The following is a 16,133-nucleotide window of genomic DNA, read 5'->3' as shown; positions in this document are numbered from 1 at the left end:
GGCGCTGTTTTTGTATGACAACCCAGTGACAAGGATGCCTGCAGCGCCAGCACAACATGACATCATGCACGCTGTTGAGTTTAGATTTGTGAAAATGTTCAAATTTGCACTGTTCAAGGGTTGTCATTGTGCTAGAGAGAGTAAATGTCATGAATAAATTTGACATTAAACATAATCCAAGTTGAAGTGTTACATCATTTTCAGCGCTCTTTTAGGCATCTGCATTTAGTAACAGGCCAAACTGACAAAGACCGTGCAGAATAATGTAGTTTTTTAATTCCACAGCAGAGGAAGTTATGTAGTCTCTGTAAGTAGGTCTAGGGGAAAAAATATTGGTATCGGTTATCGGCCAAATAAGTTTTAAGATATCAGCATATTGGCTAAAAATCCAATATCGTGCATCCCTAAAATTTAATATGGGAATAAGCTGCATCCTAACTCAGAAAAGGTTAATGACGTCATCGCTTTTGCCAGTTTGAGGGCTCACTCACAGCACAGCAGTCACGCTCAATGCAGATGTTGAAACATCAGTGAGAGGAGATGCAGACACCTGAAGTGGCTGTTTGGCTCAGAAGAAGGCGAGCTGCACGACAGCACAATAAACCCCATCTCACATAGCCTCCTGACTGCTAGGAAAAAATATCGCCATAGAGAGAGTCAACAAAAACACCAGACAGAAATTGCCCAATATAAAACATTTTGCACTTCCTTTTTTCTTCTCTGTCAAACACTTGTAGTGATGGACATTGTTTTCTTTGAAGAAAAAGAGGAAGTTCCTACACATTTGGTAACATCTAAAAGTCCTAAATGCCTTTCATGGAGGATGGGAGTTAGATATGCAGGGGGTGGGAGATACACCAGTTCACAAATGTCCAAACTGTGTGTTCTTAATCTGTATGTGTGTGTGTAGGACCCGGTGAAGGACGGCGAGGCCAAGATAAAGTCCGAGTACACTCAGCTGTTGGAGGACATGCAGAACTCCTTCCGCACCCTGGAGGAGTAGTCACACCCACCCAGCCTCTCCACAGTCCATCTCTTGACCCCATCCTCCGCTGCAGAGCTCATTCCACCTCTGTATTCCCAGACCTTCGTGCAGTGGCCCCGCCCCTTGTGATCCTTTGTGGTTGATTGTGTGTAAAACCTAACGTGGAGGGAAAAAAGAGACAGATGTACTGTATTCATTATTATTTGCTGCCTCACATTCTGGATCCTCTGCATGGTCATGGTCACTGATTGTGTGCGCGTGATGATTTAAAAGCGAGCGTGACGGCCGGATCTCATCACCTCGTTTCCTTTTTTCCCCCTCTGTTTACATGATTTCTGCGTGTAGCCGTGGTTTGCTCTTCGCGACGAGTTGTGTTGTAATTCACCGACCATCTGTACAGAAGAATATAAATTTAATAAGATCAGTCTATTTATTGCCAGTGTTTTGATGTAGAGGCTTCCTTTTTGTTTTAATGGTTGTATTTCAGCAGTGTTGTGTACCATTGCTGTGTGAATGTGTAAGAGTCAGACTCTGCTGTCCAACTGTTTCATTATGTTACTCTGAAAGAATTAAAACACTGCAAAAAATAAAATAAAAATCCCAGCAGGTTGTGTGTTTGTCTGAAGCTAATTGTTGCTGATTAAGCTGTCGGTGCTGTTGAACTGGTATCTCAGCATGACTAAACACCTGAAAAACCAAGCCCTTTGGTTGAAAAGCTAAAAATAGAGCTGCAAAGTACTTTTTTTTACCACTGTTCTTCTAATAGCACATCAAAATTTACTGCTTAAGCTTCACAAACGCATTATTAATTTATAGTACTGTGGCTTAAGAGAGCTACATTTACAAGTTGAGCCTAACAATTGAAGTCGTCGCCTGTAAGGGCGTCATCAGTGAGGTGACGACTCCCAGAAGGTATGTTCCCCTGCAGGATGAGAATCACCTGCTGTCACAAGGAGCGCATTTAACATCCGAGGAGCCTCGGCTGCGTCCAACTCACAGCAGGCGTTTGTTTACTGTCAGCTCGCTCAGGTAAACAGACATCCTGGGTCCTCTACGTGTCAGGTAAGTAAAAACAAGCCGTGTGTTCAATATTAGATTTTTTGTGTGTAAAAAAGGAGCTTCAGGTTGATCTGATTGACTCGGATCAGCAGGTGATCGTGTTAAAATGCTGCTTTTATATTTTGAACTAAAACATTTTAATTTTTGCAGTTCACAGAAGAAGTTTAGAATTATGTTCACTGGTGCTTGAAGGTTTCTGGTCACTTGGTGTGACGTCAGCTCTGCAGACGAACCAGTTTTGTTACAAACTGACCTCTTAGTCTTGTTGCTGTGATATTTTTATTTTTTTTTAACCCATGATTCCTAAACTTTAATTCTGCTCTCATTTCCTCCCTTAATGCATGAAACATGCACAATTCTAATAAAGTTTACTCTACTTGAAATGTGATTTATTTTTTATTTTATTTTAGTGGATAAAATTACCTCTACTGAATGTTAATTAGAAGTACTCAGGTGTGAACATGTTAAACGAAGGAAAATTTATTTTAAAGAATCTGTTCAACAAGCGTGTTCCAGCAATTTGGAGTCGGTTCATGTGGGGAAAAATGACTCGAGTGGAAAATTTTATATTTTTGTTAAACTTTAAATTGATATACTGGAGCAGGCCTAATTGGTGAAGTTGTAAACATTGTGAGGACATATCGTCGTTTCTAACCTCTATACACATTCGGCTGTAGAAGCCATGAGGAGAATCTTAGTTTAAGATGTGATGAACACTCCTGGAAACACTGACGTTAATGGTGCAGGTTTGAGCCATTTAGGAAGACATGGATATGCTGACTCACCCAATGTTTTATAGATTCTTCTGTCCCCTTTATGGACTCTTAACTACAGCAGCACATTTTGTGCCATTTTATTTTTTCCACTGTTCATACATCTGAACGGTCAGCTTGATTGGTAATAGTGTGCTTGTTTTTTGTAACTTTTTTTTTTTTATCTTGTTTTAATGGCTTTAGCTTTACTTAAAATAAATTCCTTGTAGAAATACAGTGAGATTTCTTGAATTCCTTCAGCAATATTACTTTTGAAATCTGCTTCATTACACTCCCCCCGCAGTGCTTTTACTTACCCTTCTACCACTTTTTCGTTGTTTTCAGTCACTTTTTGCCACCAATTTGCAGCTTTTGCTCATATATTGCTAGTTGTTCTATCAGCTAGCCTTTTGCCATGTTTATTTCAATTCATTTTGTTCATATAGCGCCAAGTCACAACAGTAGTCGTCTCGGGGCACTGAACAGAAACATTCATAACCATAAAAAGTAAGTTAACATTTATCTGAGGAGCAGACTGCTTTGAATTTAACTCTCATCACAAAACTCTCATCTTGAGCAAGCATGAAGGCGACAGTGGAAAGGAAAAACTCCCTCATGAGGAAGAAACATTTAGAACCAGGCTCAGGACAAGCGCCCATCTGCATCGACCGGCTGGGTTTGAACAGATACACAATGGCAGGTCAAGAATCACGTAAGATAGAAATGGTATCAAATGAAAACTATTGAAATTTTAACAATTAATTTTAAGAAATTTGGGCAATTTGTCGTCTAGTAGTCTAAGCCTATTGCAGCATAACAACCCTAACTATAGGATTTATCAAAAAGGAAAGTCTTTAAACTGGACAATGTGTCAGCGTCGCGGACAGAAACTGGAAGTTTGCTCCACAAGACAGGATCCTGACAACTGAAGGCTCTTCCTCCCATTCTGCTTTTGGAAACTATAGGAACCACAAGTAAGCCTGCGGTCTGAGAGAAAAGTGCTTTGTTAGGAAAATATGGAACAATAAGATCTTTAATATAAGATGGAGCTAGGTTGTTGAGAGCTTTGTAGGTTAGAAATAAGGTTTAGCTAATTTGTTCAAGCTACTTTTTCTCATTTTGGCCTTTTTTTTTTTAGCTGCTGTTTTGTCAACTTTATTTTGCTCTGCTTGTTTAACTTAACATATTTGCAACAATTTCCCACAAATATTTGAAATGCAATTTTATTTATTATTTTTCTCTCCAGAAAATGCACGTTTGTGAAGCTTTTCAGTTCTGCTGTTAAAAATGTTGTCATCCGTTAGAGCTCTGAGACTAATATTTCTACCCAACCTTTGCCCGAATTATAATCCAAACTGTTTGTTTCTGAGCAGCCCAGCAGATTCGATGGACCAGGAATCCAACCGGTCAGGAGTGGGCAGTGATGATGATAGTTCATCCCTGGTGGACCTCAGGCTGAGCTCAGAGGAAGAAGTAAAACCACAATAATAAACTCATTACTGTCAATACTGATCCTTAAATCTGAGCAATGGGCAAAATGAATCATTTTCTTTCTTCTATCTAGTCATGCATTTCTAAAGTAACCTGTGATTGGAAACTTTCTCACTGCCCTCTTGTGGTTCGGATAAAACAGCAAAACCCAAAAAGGCTGGTTAGAATAATCTTTGTCAGATAATACACTGAACTTGTTCCCACCACACACACAAAAAGGAAAAAATAATAAACTTATTGAAACTATATTGCATCAATAATAACCCAATCTTTTAATGTAATTTTTTAAATCAGAGCTCTGAAACTCCAGGGCCGTGTCTTTCGGTGCCTCAGGCTCCTCTGCAGAGCTACAAGCAGAGGCTGGAGGAGTTCAGGAGGCTGTTCAAAGAACTGCCAGAATCAGAGATGCTTATATTGGGTAAGCAGCAAAAACCTCCTGTAAACTCACTTTATAGAGATCACTGCTGACACTAAAACCACCAATGCAGCAAACGCATACATTTGTCTTTTTATTTATATTCCCAGAGTATTCTTCTCTCTAATTACCTTGCAGCAAGTAGTAAACAGTGCATTGTGGTGTGTTAATGCTCTTCATCTGTGTGTTTTACCTGCTGCGTCTCCTCAGACTACCCGTGTGCCCTCCAGAGAGACATCCTCCTTCAGGGACGCCTCTACCTCTCAATGAACTGGGTCTGTTTCTACAGCAATGTGTTTCGTGGAACGAAGGTAATGAGACTGTGGGGACAAAACGGGCAGGGATTCATCGTTGCACACAATCTAATGACCACGTAATGTTAATATAAAGCACCATCGTGATTATTATTATTCTTCTTAATTTTGCTGACACGGATGTTGGCAACAAGCCTTTAATGTTTTTTTTTTTTTCCTAGATCATGTTGACTCTTCGAGACATCACTAGTATATCCAGAGAGAAAATAGCTCGACTGATCCCTAACGCCATCCAGATCTGCACAAATACTGAGAAGGTCTAAAAAAAAAGCTGCCATTCTAAAGCGCGTATCTACATTTTATTAATGATCAAACACAAAAACACCGTTAATCTCTCTGTATGTCCTTCAGTTCTTCTTCACTTCCTTCTCAGCGAGAGAGAGAAGCTATCAAAGTGTTTATCGCATGTGGCAAAACACTTTGATGAACATAGTAAGTCCCTATTCCTAACTATTCAAGCTAATCATTTGCACACTTTGTTTCTTGTATTTGAATCTCAAACATTTGTCTAAAATACGGATGCATCAGCAGGTCTGATTCAAAAAGCACTTATCTATCGGGGTCAAAGTTCAAACCGTCTCAACCGCATGTTGTCTGCAAAGGTTATCGGTGTTCTGCTGCAGGGTTTGCTCTCAAATCGGTTTGTTTCATAGTCTGAGGACACATGTTTGGAGGATTTTACCCAGACGTGTCCTGGGCACAGTTTAACTCGGCTTTCACCTTTCACACAGTACAGAGTGAGAAGAGGCATTTGTCAGAACAAACTCGGGTTTGTTCACTTTGGCACATGCAAAACATTTTAGTTTATTCAGAAGGTTTAAGATAAAATGTGTGCAGCGAGACGAGTTAAAAAGACCCAGAGAGACAACGCTGGAGGGAAAATACCCGTTAGATTAATGGAGGAAAAAAGTCTAAAAGTTGAGTTCAAGTGAATGAATGAAGCAAATGGTTCAACTGTTATCTTTGAAGGAATATTAAAGTAATGATTTAGCTAGTTTGATCTTCAACAAACATTTGGTTCAAGTAAAATGGATAAACCTTTTTGTGGGAGAAAGTGTAACACTGAAAATGGTCTACTTTGACCCATTGCTTGCTTTAACGTTTGAACACTAATCTCAAGAAAAGGATAAATGATTACACTGTTAGGACTCCTTTTTTTTTTTAAAGTAATGCATATTGCTCTCCACCTTTCATGAAACGCATGAATTGAAATTTTATAAGAAATGAGTTGTAACTGTTTTTTGTCCAACTTGTTTGACATTTGTCCACGCTCAGGGTGCATATTGAGAATGACTCAGCTACTTCATTAAATTTAGCTTTAGTGTCTGTGAAACTGCCTGAGATAAAAAAAAAAAATATATATAATAATAATAATAATAATAATAATAATAATAATAATAATAATAATAATAATAATAATAATAATAATAATAATAATAATAATGGATTACAAAAATAAACACTTTAATAATAATAATAATAATAATAATAATAATAATAATAATAATAATAATAATAATAATAATAATAATAATAATAATAATAATAATAATAAAAAGAAAAAAATAAATAAAATAAAAAAAGCCATTTTAGTGTTTTGCTAAAAATCTTGGACTGACTTGACTCAAAGTTAATCAGATGTTCACTTTGTAAATTATAATCTAAGGGGGAAATATAAAGTTATAGATTTCAAAGAGGGTGAAATTATGCAAACTGAATTCAGTAAAAAAACAACTTTGATTTTGATTTAAAAAAAAAAAAAAAAAAGCTTAATTTTAATTTACTGTCTGGATGGAAATTCTCTAAACAGAAAGTAAGAACGGTTGCATGTTTTCTTTGAGAACTGATTAAAAAGTCAGGTTGGACTTTACTGTATTTTTTATTTTTTAAATATGTCACAACCTATCTGCAGCGCGCTCTCAGGGGCGGGGCGTGTCTGATTGGCGGCGCGTGAACACCTGTGCGGGTAAACCAGAGTTCATTGACCTCTCCAGGTGTGGCTCCGACGGCTGATTAACGACGACCTGCAGTCAAACCGACCAGAGCAGAAACTCTCAGCGGGGGTCGCTCCAAAACAAACAAAACCCCGAACCGAACCGTAGTTTCTACACGAAGAAGGCTTGTATTTAATATGTAGTCCGGCTGGGCGGCGCGTGTTAAACCGAGGACTTCCTGGATGCGCGCTGCGTTCACGGTACATATTTGGGGCGGACAGTTGCGGCGACATGTTCTCTGACAGGTAAGGGGAACCGCGAGCAAACAAACTTTGTCGGGTTTTAAGGAAAACTAAGCTAAAACACAGTAAATAAGTCCAAATGTTTTTGTTTTTCCTGCCGGAATCCACAAATCTACAACAAAACATCGACTCTTCTTAATGTGAAACCAGCTGTTTTTAGAAAAACCTGCAGCCTTTAAAGTGCCCCAAGCGCAGGTTGTTATTAAATATATTGACCTGCTCTTGCTATGGGTTAAGACATTCGTGTAATGTTTGTTAACCGTCTCCCGTGGAGATGACTATACACCTGGTGGACGTCACACGTTCCCAGGGTACCTGCACCTGCTGCAGAACTGTCTTCACACAGTTTCCTCCTTTAATTCAGCCCCTGACCAGCCAGGAGGTGTGGCAGATGGTTAAACAGCACTATGGGTGTGATCTGGGTCTGACCAGTGAAGAGATGGAGAGTTTACAGTTATCAACAGAAGCAAACATGCAGACCAGGTAAGCACTTCCTTTAAAATTACTAACAGTCCTGCTTATCACCCACCATGTCGGCTTTAGACTAATGGGGATGGAGTCAGTCATTTTGGTTATACAATAATCTCAAGATCAGTTGGTGCTTGGAGTATGTGTTGGTTGATGACTTTCGGTTACACAGTTTTAGCTTAATATATGTAAATGTGTCAGATGCAGCCATGTATGGGTTAGTTGGTTGAGGTGGCCATGTTTAAAAGGTAATCTGTTCTAGATGGACGGCTTATTGTTACTTTGGGTTTCTTTAACATCCATCCAGTGGTTCATCAGAAATTTGTCTTGCACATCTGCTAGCTTTTACAGGCATAGGACCAAGTCGCAATGATGTAGATGTGCTGGTCTCTTTAGAGCTGAGGGTGTGGTTTGGGCTCATTTTGAGGGATCGATAAGCGATGGGGGGGGGGGGGGGGACTGAGTCATGATAAATGAGTTGAGATAAGAAGGGATATGAGGTAAGGATGAGTGGCTGAGGGAGAAGTGGGGAATATGAGAACATGAATAGGTGAACCTGCCAAGTGATTAAGAGGTGTGGTTGAGTCCACGACTCAAAGTTCTACTTGAATAGTAATTTATTACCTTTTTATATTGGCTGCACAAATTAATGTGCAGTTCAAGTATATGAAAAATAATTATTCATTCAGACCATGCCAAAAGCACATTATCTGATGTACCCCATTCTAAAGCTCAGACATGGGAGTGTTATGAACATTGACGGAACATGTGGGTTCCTTACAAATGTTGCAATATTCATCATAGTAATTGTGTTTTTCCTAATATCATGCAGCTCTAATACTAACCTGGTTGTGTACCTGCAGCCCACCACAGAAGCCTGCTGGGGATGATGGTTCTGTGAAATTGGAGCGACCACAATCCCTTCGCCTCCCTGCCATGGACACTGGGCCTGTAGAGAGCTCGTCACCTCGAGAGGAGTTCCCCTCCCCTGTCATCTCACCAAAAACTAACACGGTATCAAAAGTTGCGTGTTTGATTTTTTTTATTTTTAAATTCTACTGCATTTTTAAATGCCATCTTGTTTCCTGCAGGATGAGTCTCGCAACGCTCAGTTCATGCGGCGCAGTCCCGTTCTGTCGCTGGAGGACCGGCTCGCGCCAGAAAGAATCTCTAAACGTTCCTCGAACTCTCTTGACCTCAACGCCAACGAGAACGGCGTTTCTGAGCAAAGCGGCTCCGAAAGCATAGAAGAAGGTGAGAGGACTAAAGTCGATGTTGGAGCGTATGACGTTGGCATTTCTCTTCAAGTTTAATATTCTTTCTGCCCACCAACAGAGGAACGACTCAGTCTGTCTGAGGTGCCGGGTCGGCTGTATCTCAACAGGATTTTCCACATAAGTGCAAACAAAATGTTTGAGTTGCTCTTCACCGACTCGAGCTTCACTCGCAAGTTTATGAACGCTCGTAAGATAACGAGTAAGGCCTTTTTATTTCATTTTCCCATGTTCCAGAAATTAACTTTGTTGCTTTCTGATATTTATGCTTCTGTGCCTTCAGATCCCAGTCTTAATACCTGGCAAAAGGACGCCTCAGGAAACATGAAGCGGACCCTAAACTACACGATAACCATCAGCAACCCGCTGATCGGAAAGTTCTCCACTGCTACGGAGAACCAGGTGTGTCTCAAGAACAGTTGTGCTTTTGGTTTAAACGGTTTGTCGCAGCTTATGAAGCATTCACACTGTGATCCATTTGTCTTCTGTGTTTAATTTTTTTCCCCCCACAATTTTTGTGGTATTTAAAACAAATGTATCAGAACGTTCAGGAGAAGGCTACTTTTGGTATTGTGCAACTTTAATATTTAGAAATATTTAGCCTTTTGTCACATTTTTTTTTTTCTCATAGAAAATGAATTAAGCTCATTTTTACATCCTTGAAATCTTTAGATCTGTTTTACTGCTCCTTTCACATTTTGTTCTGGTTCACCTTCTTTCTGCAACTATAAACTTTTCAGCAGTTGTTTTTTTTTGTTATTTTTTCTATCTGTTTTGTGCTCCTTTCAAATTCTACAAACTACATTTTTTTTTCTGCCTCTTCAAACTACTTTCTGCTAATTTTAGTGTGTTTTGCTCTGTTCAGCTTATATATGCACGTTTTGGCTTCTACTATTTAGCTGTTTGTTAATTTTAGCTTCATTTTATTTTCTCTTGGCTAATTCCACTTTTTTGCACTCTTTTCTACTTTTCAGCCTTATTGAGCAAAATTATGCTTTCTCCACTTCCTTCTGTTAAGCTTCTTTCTGCCTTTTTAAGCTACTATTCAGCTGTTTATTTATTTTTGCTAATTTTATCTTTTTTCAGATAATTTCTCTTTTTTTTTTTTTTTGTTTTTTTTTTGGTGCTTCTTTCGGCCTATTTGGGCAAATGTGTTCTTTCTTGCGCTAATTTAAGTTTGTTCTACCTTTTCAGCTAGATATTTAGCTTTAAAAAAAAAAAAAAAAAAAAAAATTTTTGCTACTTTCAATCTTTTTAACTTATGGGAATTTAAGCTTATGTTTAGCTAGTTTTGGCTTTGATAATTTCAACTATTTAGCTGTTATGCTAGTTTTAGCTTCATGTAATTTCACCTTTTCTATCCCATTTCAGCTTATTCCACTTCCTGCTTTAAGCCCAAGCTTTCTGCCCTTTCAGCTAATTTTCAGCTTTTTTTTTTTTTAAAGCTAATCTAAAACTATTCAACAAATGTTTCTGCTAATTTAGGCTTGTTTCATTTCAGCTACAATTCAGCATGTTTTGTAGATTTCAGCTGTTTCTCAGCAAGTTCAGCAATTGTCATTCACACTGCATTTTCACAGGAAATGCAAATTTTCTAGTTGGTTCTTTCTTTGCCTCTCAGACTTTGTACAAAGAATCCAAGGAGGGTCAGTTTTACATAGTTGATTCAGAGGTTTACACGCATGACGTTCCCTATCATGACTACTTCTACACACAAAACCGGTACTACATCATAGGCATCTCCAAGCGGAAATGTCGACTAAGGTGAAATTATCATTAAAGCCTCTATTTATTTGATTTTATTTTTTTTCACTGACTAGTACTGACTTGAAATTAAAACTTTTCCTGTGTTTTAGGGTGTACACTGATGTGAAGTACAGGAAACCAACATGGGGCCTAATCAAGTCCTTCATTACAAAAAACTCCTGGAGCGGTATCGAGGATAATTTCAGACAGCTGGGTGAGTTTCATAAAGTGTTGCCTGCACACTGCAGAGGCAGACGAGCACGTCCTCTCCTGTTTGTCCTCTGCCTGCGATTTGATCTGATCTGAACGGTTTCCTCTGACACATGGAGCTCTGCAGCAGTGAGTCGTATTACTGCTGTGTTTGCAGGCAGGACAAAGGGAATATAAAGAGCAATATTGTCTGGCTCTTTTTTCCGACTATCCACTTTGAATGCACATCATGCGAAGCTGGAGTTTAGTATACTCGCCATTGATATTTAAACAGAAAACATTAATTACTGACATATCACACCATCTGGCATCGGTTGAGATACAAGGCAACATGTTTTTTTTTTAAAGATGAGGCAGTTTATTCGTAAGCAAAAACGATGGACAAGTTTTCACCTTTCCAACTGTAGACCAGGAAAAATGGAGAACCCTTGATCTCTTACTCACTGAGCAAAATTGAGCCAAAGCAGATAAGTTGAGATGTAAATGTAGGACAGAAGGAAAATGGGTGGCAGGAAGGAAGAAGTTTTAAAACATTCTTTAATCCTCATGAGGGCCATATTGGATTAAAGTATAAGATCTTGCTGTGCTGTAAACAAAGTTGGAACGCTGTTGTGCGTTTAAGTGTTGCGAGGCATCCATGGTATATTTTGAACTTATGGAAACTGCAACATTCAAAATGCAGTTAAGACTGCAGAACGGGCTTCAAAAGTTTAGTTTGTGTAATCATTGATGGCTCAAAGGAGGAAAAAGTACCTGAGAACTAGGTTGAGATTATTTTTATTACTAAAATACTTGACCTGCTTATTTTGTAGTAGCTACATGTGCTGACACTAACTGCAATAACCCGCCCCTAATCAATGAAGATCTTAACCATGGAGCTACATTTTAATAGCTTGAAACAGAACTATTGCTCCCCCCCCCCCCCCCCCAATTTAAAGCAATTCAGTGTTACTGACAGGCTGTTTGTACAGATCTTTATAATATTTTGTTTTGCTCCCCCCTGACTAAGCTAGTGCTCCCATGACCTGACAGCTTGGAGCTCCTTGTGCACGTCTAATTGTCACTTTACTCACTACCTGGTCATCATCTCCCCCGTCGGTTCATATGTTACAGAAGCAGAACTGCTGGAGGAGGAGGCAGAGATGACCCAAACGGGAGTAGAGCCAGGAAAGATTGGAGGACTCCGGAGGAGGCGGCGAACGTTCAGCCGGACTCTATCGGAGCACATCAAGCCCATTAAGCAGTACGGGCAAGATCCTGAACCAAGAGACGGAAACATAGGTACTTCTTTTTCGTTTGGCTTTTCCCTCTTCATGGATTGCCACAGCAAGTCATCCTGCTCCATTTCACTCTGTCCTCACTCCAACTACCTCCATGTAGGGCTGCACGATATGGACCAAAATTAATATCTCTATTTTTAAGATGAATCTCAATATACGATGTATATCTCAATATTCAAACATTGCTAAGTTCATGGCACAAACCAATGCAGACATGTTCGTATTTTTACCATTTTACATCTCTTTAAAATGCAGCTTTTTAAAATTTTTTTTTAAATTTAAATATAATTTTTCTTCCATTTATTTATTTCAATTTATATGCTTTTGTTTGTCTTATCGTTATTTAACAACAGGTCTCTCTTATAGACGAGTCCTGAGGCTCACCTTTATAAATATTGAGTTAATTTTTTTTTCTTTCTATAAATATATTTCAGAGTCAAAGCTTTGTCCCAATTGTCACAGGCACATTTATTAACAAACAGCTGTAAATCTACTAAACATAAAAAATAAAACTATTTACTGTACATATATTTAATAATAATCCTCTTCAGCTGCACCGCCTTCACAGCGTTGGTAGTAAGCGTGTGTGAAGTTGGACAGGCAGAAAAAGAACTACACAGATTTTCAAGTCTTGCAGCAAGAGGTGGAGCCACATCAATAAATCAGCAGCTTATCATATCGAAGACACGGCCTTTAGTGGCTAACAAGACGGCTAACTTTCTTGTTGGCCACTAAGGAGCGTGTTTTTGATATAAGCTGTTAAAGTTGGGACATCTCTCACTGTTCCCCTCATAAGGCAAAGCATGGCTAATAAACGAGTTTTGACCCGTGGTTTGTCTCAGGAAATGAGTCTGAAAAAGCAGTCGGCACCAACTTATAACTTACAGCGTTGTTTTAAATGGTGAAAGATTCCTAGTTCTGACCTGTTGTCGGGACTTGATTTCAGCATTGTCTACAGAAAACATTTTTTTCTGCTGCTCATATGACAATTTAAATCCAAACCATCTCCAAATAACAGCCATTGTGTTTATTTTTGCACAGCAGCTAAACTGCTCCCCTGTTTACTTGTGCTACCCACCCATCACACACACCTGGAGAAGCAGGAGGTGGGGGTATCGTGCACGGGTGAGCGGCTGTGTGAAGTTGGAGGCGCAGACGGGAGAAAAAAACTACAAAGATTTTAAAGTCTAATACTCGATGGTTGCGAAAAAGCCATTTTAACCATCGTAAATAGAAAAATCTCGTGATACATCGAGTATATTCGATAAATCCCCCAACCCTACCTCCACGTCCTCTCGAACTGAATCATATATCTCTTTGGTCTTCTTCTTGGCGGCTGCATTTCTAACATCAGTCTACCAATATACCCAGTGTCCGTCCTCTGGACTTGTCCAAATCATCTCGGTCTGGCCTCTCTAACTTCATCTCCCAGTTGTTCAACCTGTCCTGTACCTCTGATGGGTACTGATATTAATTAAACCTCTGAAGTAAATGTAACATTTTGTTGGATTTGAACAAAGATTTTATTTTCTGATGTCTTATTTCTGCAGTTTGAGGCGTCAGCATCTTTAAAATGCATCAGAATTTAAAATTTTTAAAACCGATGCAGTTGACAAAGTCTCACAACTACTGCACATGTTGCACTAACTGCTGTGCCGTCTGCACGTGCTCACATTGTCCGTGTTGTGCTGCAGACATTTTCTACATAGCGGCGCCTTTTTGTTTTATGGTTACACACAGTTTTATGTAAAGTAGGCTTAAAAGTTAAAAAGTGAAGGCTGGAAAGTTATTAGGTTTGACACACTGCAAGACCTTTTTTCAGATGGTTGCCAAATGCTTCCTGTTAATGGGGAAACCGTGTTAACTAAAGTTATCAATTTTAAACTTGTTTTTAAATTTTCTGTTGGATTGTGAAAATTGAACTCTAATGTATTTCTAACTTTTTATGTAATGCAGGCCCCATGGATATGGCGGGCCCGTACAGGTTGAACACGACTACAATAGTGGCTTGCATGAGTGTGATGTAAGCTGATCTGAAACTGCTTAAAAAGCTGCAGATGTTTGTTTTTTCTAACTTGTGCATTTTAAACAGCCCTTTGTGCCTCTTTCAGTTTGCTGATCCTGATGGTGCTGAATCTGGGCCTGTTCTTCAAGTTGTGGGCCATGGAGGACGTGGCCCACCGTATGTACTTGACCACAAAGCATCGACTGAAAGAAAGGCTTGAAGCCAGGTCAGCCGCTGTGAAACTCAGTGGATTGTTCACAGAATGAAAGGGAGATGTGAGCGCTTTGAAAACTGTCTCGTTGTGGGAGGAGGGAAGACTGTGTCTGTATGTGGACTGCTTCTATACAAGGGAAAAGTGGAGAGTTCCTGCCGACTCGCTACAAACTTTCTTTTCAGTCTCTCTGAATGTGGTTATGTAAGAAGCATCTTGCGGCAGCTATTGTCTTACATTTTCTTCACCTCGCTGTCTGTTCTGCTGTATTCATGCAGCAAATGTAACATTACCCGTCTGTCTCCGTTTACAGCTTCACGCCTGAATACGGTCCCAAACAGGGGCCGAGGTTCAGGACCAATGAGGACATGCGTCTGCTGAAAACTGTACTCCAAGACTCCATTAATCTTTTAGAACAGGTGAGATGGTGAGGCTGCAACTCCACAGCTTGCATCAATCGGCCATAACATTATGACAATTTGGCCTTTCCACGCTGCCAAAGCAAGCTGAAGGGATCCTGGTGTGTGTTTGGTACCGAGGGCGAGGAGAGCCATTTTCAAGATGGTGGCGTTTTCTGTCAGTGGTCCTCATGGCGACTCCTTTACCTGTAATTTGATCAAACGATTCCATATGTTAAATAACATTTTTAAGTGAGATTCTGTAACGGATTATAAGCAATGTCTTGCCTGTTGTGGATGGCACTTTGATATTGTATCAGCATGTCCTGACGTTACTCTGACTAGCTGTTGCCTCATCAACCCTGTCAGAACTGAACTTCAAAATAAAATGATTCAAAGCTTCACCTATCTCATCATACATTGCTTCAAAATATCTGAAATATTACTTTAGATGGTAAACGCTTTAAGCTGTAGAGAAGGATTTGACTGGAATTTTTATAGTACTTTTTTTTTTTTTTGTCTATTTTTAATTAGGCTTGTTTCTATTTTTCCTCTTTCATCAATCTAATTTCTCAAATGCTTCAGGTTTTGTTTTGTAAAGGCCTAAAATGGGTTCCTGTTCTCCACAGCTCCGCACCTCCTTGATGGTGCTCCAGAAGAACTTTGCTTTGGCCAATCGAACGGCAGCACGTCGTTGAATTTACCTGCACCAGTTTGTGTGGAAACCCAACTGAGCCACTGAGACGGTTTGCCTCTGAGGAAGTCCCCGCCACCCACAGGATGTTGCTCTGTTTGCTTCCCCAGATGTGCCATGTGTTGCCAAGGATTGCACAACAGATGCCAGGATGCTTTTTTAAATTTTATTTTAAACCTGCAAACTGACTGCTGGGATGATGTTCAATCAGAATCGGCTGCACATGAAGCAGCAGGTTTGGTCTCTTGTTTTTGCCTTTTTTTTTTTTTTTTTTTTAAATTTTGTCAATGCTTTGTGTTGTGCCATGTGCAAGAAACTACAGGTACTGTAAATTTTACAGTTTTTAACTTAATATTTAAAATGTCTTAATTTTTACGTGTCTTGTGAGTTGAATTTTATTGGTTTCTAATAAACTGTTGAATCAGTCACTAAGACTTGTCTAATCTCTAATTGTTTTGTGACATTTGCCTTTTTTCATTTTTTGTGTAGTTGACTTGTGTGCATTGTCGGTACTGGGTTGGTTTTAGTGCTATTGATACGAGATCATTTAAATGTCACTGGTGCCTGGTGATCACGAGGTTCTTAGCCTGTTTTG

General features: G+C 39.3%; 2 protein-coding genes across 2 annotated transcripts; both read left to right on the top strand.

The window, feature by feature from the left end:
* Window positions 1-910: 910 nt before the first annotated feature.
* Window positions 911-1,572, top strand: atp6v1ab (ATPase H+ transporting V1 subunit Ab; the record flags this gene model as incomplete). The annotated part of the gene is given in 1 exon segment (XM_037693916.1): window positions 911-1,572. A coding segment is annotated over 1 exon segment (93 nt), but the record flags the coding sequence as incomplete, so codon positions are not given.
* Window positions 1,573-2,026: 454 nt separating this feature from the next.
* gramd1c (GRAM domain containing 1c) lies at window positions 2,027-15,764 on the top strand. The gene is made up of 18 exons (XM_037694308.1): window positions 2,027-2,047; window positions 4,170-4,269; window positions 4,582-4,705; window positions 4,913-5,013; window positions 5,178-5,273; window positions 5,368-5,448; window positions 7,617-7,735; window positions 8,584-8,734; window positions 8,812-8,974; window positions 9,056-9,196; window positions 9,278-9,396; window positions 10,616-10,758; window positions 10,851-10,954; window positions 12,064-12,231; window positions 14,187-14,253; window positions 14,342-14,461; window positions 14,760-14,865; window positions 15,474-15,764. Exons 2-18 carry the CDS (start codon window positions 4,183-4,185, stop codon window positions 15,540-15,542), a joined length of 1,959 nt encoding a protein of 652 aa, XP_037550236.1. The 5' UTR covers window positions 2,027-2,047; window positions 4,170-4,182; the 3' UTR covers window positions 15,543-15,764.
* The last annotated feature ends 369 nt before the right edge of the window (window positions 15,765-16,133 follow it).

The sequence above is a fragment of the Nematolebias whitei genome, chromosome 20 (assembly GCF_014905685.2).
Source record: "Nematolebias whitei isolate Nwh7 chromosome 20, NemWhi1, whole genome shotgun sequence".
NCBI classification, from domain to species: Eukaryota; Metazoa; Chordata; class Actinopteri; order Cyprinodontiformes; family Rivulidae; genus Nematolebias; species Nematolebias whitei.
Note: the sequence above shows the minus strand (reverse complement) of the source record. Positions and strands in the feature narration are given on the sequence as shown.

Excerpts from the sequence above, each read along its gene's own strand:
- gramd1c (XM_037694308.1), top strand. The coding sequence starts at position 4,183 with ATGGACCAGGAATCCAACCGGTCAGGAGTGGGCAGTGATGATGATAGT. Across the intron at positions 4,706-4,912 it reads ATCAGAGATGCTTATATTGG|ACTACCCGTGTGCCCTCCAG; the intron begins GTAAGCAGCAAA and ends GCGTCTCCTCAG. Across the intron at positions 8,735-8,811 it reads TCTCACCAAAAACTAACACG|GATGAGTCTCGCAACGCTCA; the intron begins GTATCAAAAGTT and ends TGTTTCCTGCAG.